Below are 1,767 nucleotides of genomic sequence, written 5' to 3'. Positions count from 1 at the left end.
ATACCTGTATGCTTTCTTTCAAAGCCTCTAAAAATAAGTTTTTTTTTTTCAGCTGTTTATTGTATTTATATGATAAGATCGATGACATCGTTGATATTACATTTATTTATAATCAGTTTATTGTTACATTACATTTGGCCTTAAACATTATAGCATCCAATACATCTGGAGAAAAATTAGCTGTATATACGTCGTAATTTTATTATACTAATCTTAATACATATTTACACATCTCTTTCGAGTTTTTTTTAAAGTTATTTATATTTTGCTCTATTACAAATAATTTCTCCCAACAGATATTTTATATATTCTAATATATTGCTTTTGATAATTAGAAATTAAAATAAAAGATAATATCTCGATATATATAAATATTAGATATTATTTACTTATAATTATCTTGTCAATAGCTGAATCTAAATTCAAAATTAATTATAATTAAAAAATTAATTAAGTTATAAAATTTCTATATATTTAATTTTAATGTATATATGCAAGTGAAAAAAATTAATATCATTAATTCTTAAACATCACGACTTTTTTATTTTATAAACACATAAGTAATATCGAGGATAATAGAAATTTGTGATTAAATAAAATACTTTCTAATGGATTGATAATTCAATTCGATAACTATATTGTCATCACGCAAGCATTAGCTTATAAATTTGTCTGATAAACGGAATCGATTTAAGGCTCCTGAGTAGTACAGCCATATTGAATCTTCTGACATCAGAAGCGAGAAATGATACGTTAATTCTTATTACATGCCATTTATAAATAAAGACAATTTGAATAAAACAAAATAATGAGATTGCTTCAAAACATTTGTAAAAATGGACAAAAATTGTGCTTATCCTGCCTGATAGTAAATAATCGTAAAAAGTGATAAAGGCACGTGTAAGTGAAAATAAGCTACGCATGCGCATTGAATAAAAGCACTTCGTGTGCCTTTCATCATTTTTTACGATTATTTACTTATTGTCAGGGGGGATAAGCATAGTTTTCGTTCATTTGGACAAATGTTTTAAAGCAATCTCATCATTTTTTTTATCCGAATTATTTTATTATTTATAAATAGCACATAATAAAAATATTAACGTGTTATTCCTCGCTTCTGACGTCACGATTCAATATGGCTGTGATGACTATTCAAGAGCTTTAGCATAAAATTTTAATCTGCAAAAAATTTATTGAACTTTAGTAGTTTAATGTTAGAAACGTGTCATCAGATTTAGTATCTTGTTATACAAAAGTTCTTTAACATCCTTAGCCCACATGAAATCCAGATGATTAAACTTTTTATATGGAACAAGGAATTTTCCAAGTGGATTGCCAAGTTCTTTCTCTAATTGATCAACATCCTGCAAATGATAAAGATATGATGTAAACACATAATAATTTTTTCTATATAATTGAAACTACATAGTAGTTTATTTAATTTTAGCGTCTCCAGTATTTTCAAGATACTTGTTCTAATCAAAATATATAGGAAAGTTTTATTTTGTATGTGCATATATGAAAAAATAAATATCCTTGAAGATATTTAAAATTGAATAAACTATTGTAGTATTATGTATTTAAAAAATACGAACATCGACATGTGCTAACCAATCGTTGGTGCTATAATGCAATGAAACTGGCACTTTGATTTTTCCCAAGTCATATTTCGGAGGACGGAACGTACCATATTTGATCAAATTAGTGATGAGTGAGTAGTCGTACTGTCTAAATTTCCCGGATATAATAATAGATCCTAAGAATACA

The 1,767-nt window shown here is 26.1% G+C and overlaps 1 protein-coding gene across 1 annotated transcript in view; it reads right to left on the bottom strand.

Moving 5' to 3' along the window:
• Positions 1–532: 532 nt before the first annotated feature.
• Positions 533–1,767, bottom strand: part of LOC108746614 (lipase 3-like) — a 10,721-nt gene continuing 9,486 nt past the window's right edge. Inside the window, exons 7-8 of the mRNA XM_018483492.1 lie at positions 1,596–1,756; positions 533–1,364 (exon numbers count right to left, since the gene is read on the bottom strand). Coding sequence (XP_018338994.1) covers positions 1,215–1,364; positions 1,596–1,756 — 311 coding nt within the window. The 3' untranslated portion in view covers positions 533–1,214. The remainder of the gene's footprint in view (positions 1,365–1,595; positions 1,757–1,767) is intronic.

This window comes from Trachymyrmex septentrionalis, unplaced genomic scaffold (genome assembly GCF_001594115.1).
Source record: "Trachymyrmex septentrionalis isolate Tsep2-gDNA-1 unplaced genomic scaffold, Tsep1.0 scaffold182, whole genome shotgun sequence".
In the NCBI taxonomy this organism is placed as follows: Eukaryota; Metazoa; Arthropoda; class Insecta; order Hymenoptera; family Formicidae; genus Trachymyrmex; species Trachymyrmex septentrionalis.
The sequence above is the reverse complement of the archived record's forward strand: the minus strand, read 5'-3'. Positions and strand labels throughout refer to the sequence as shown.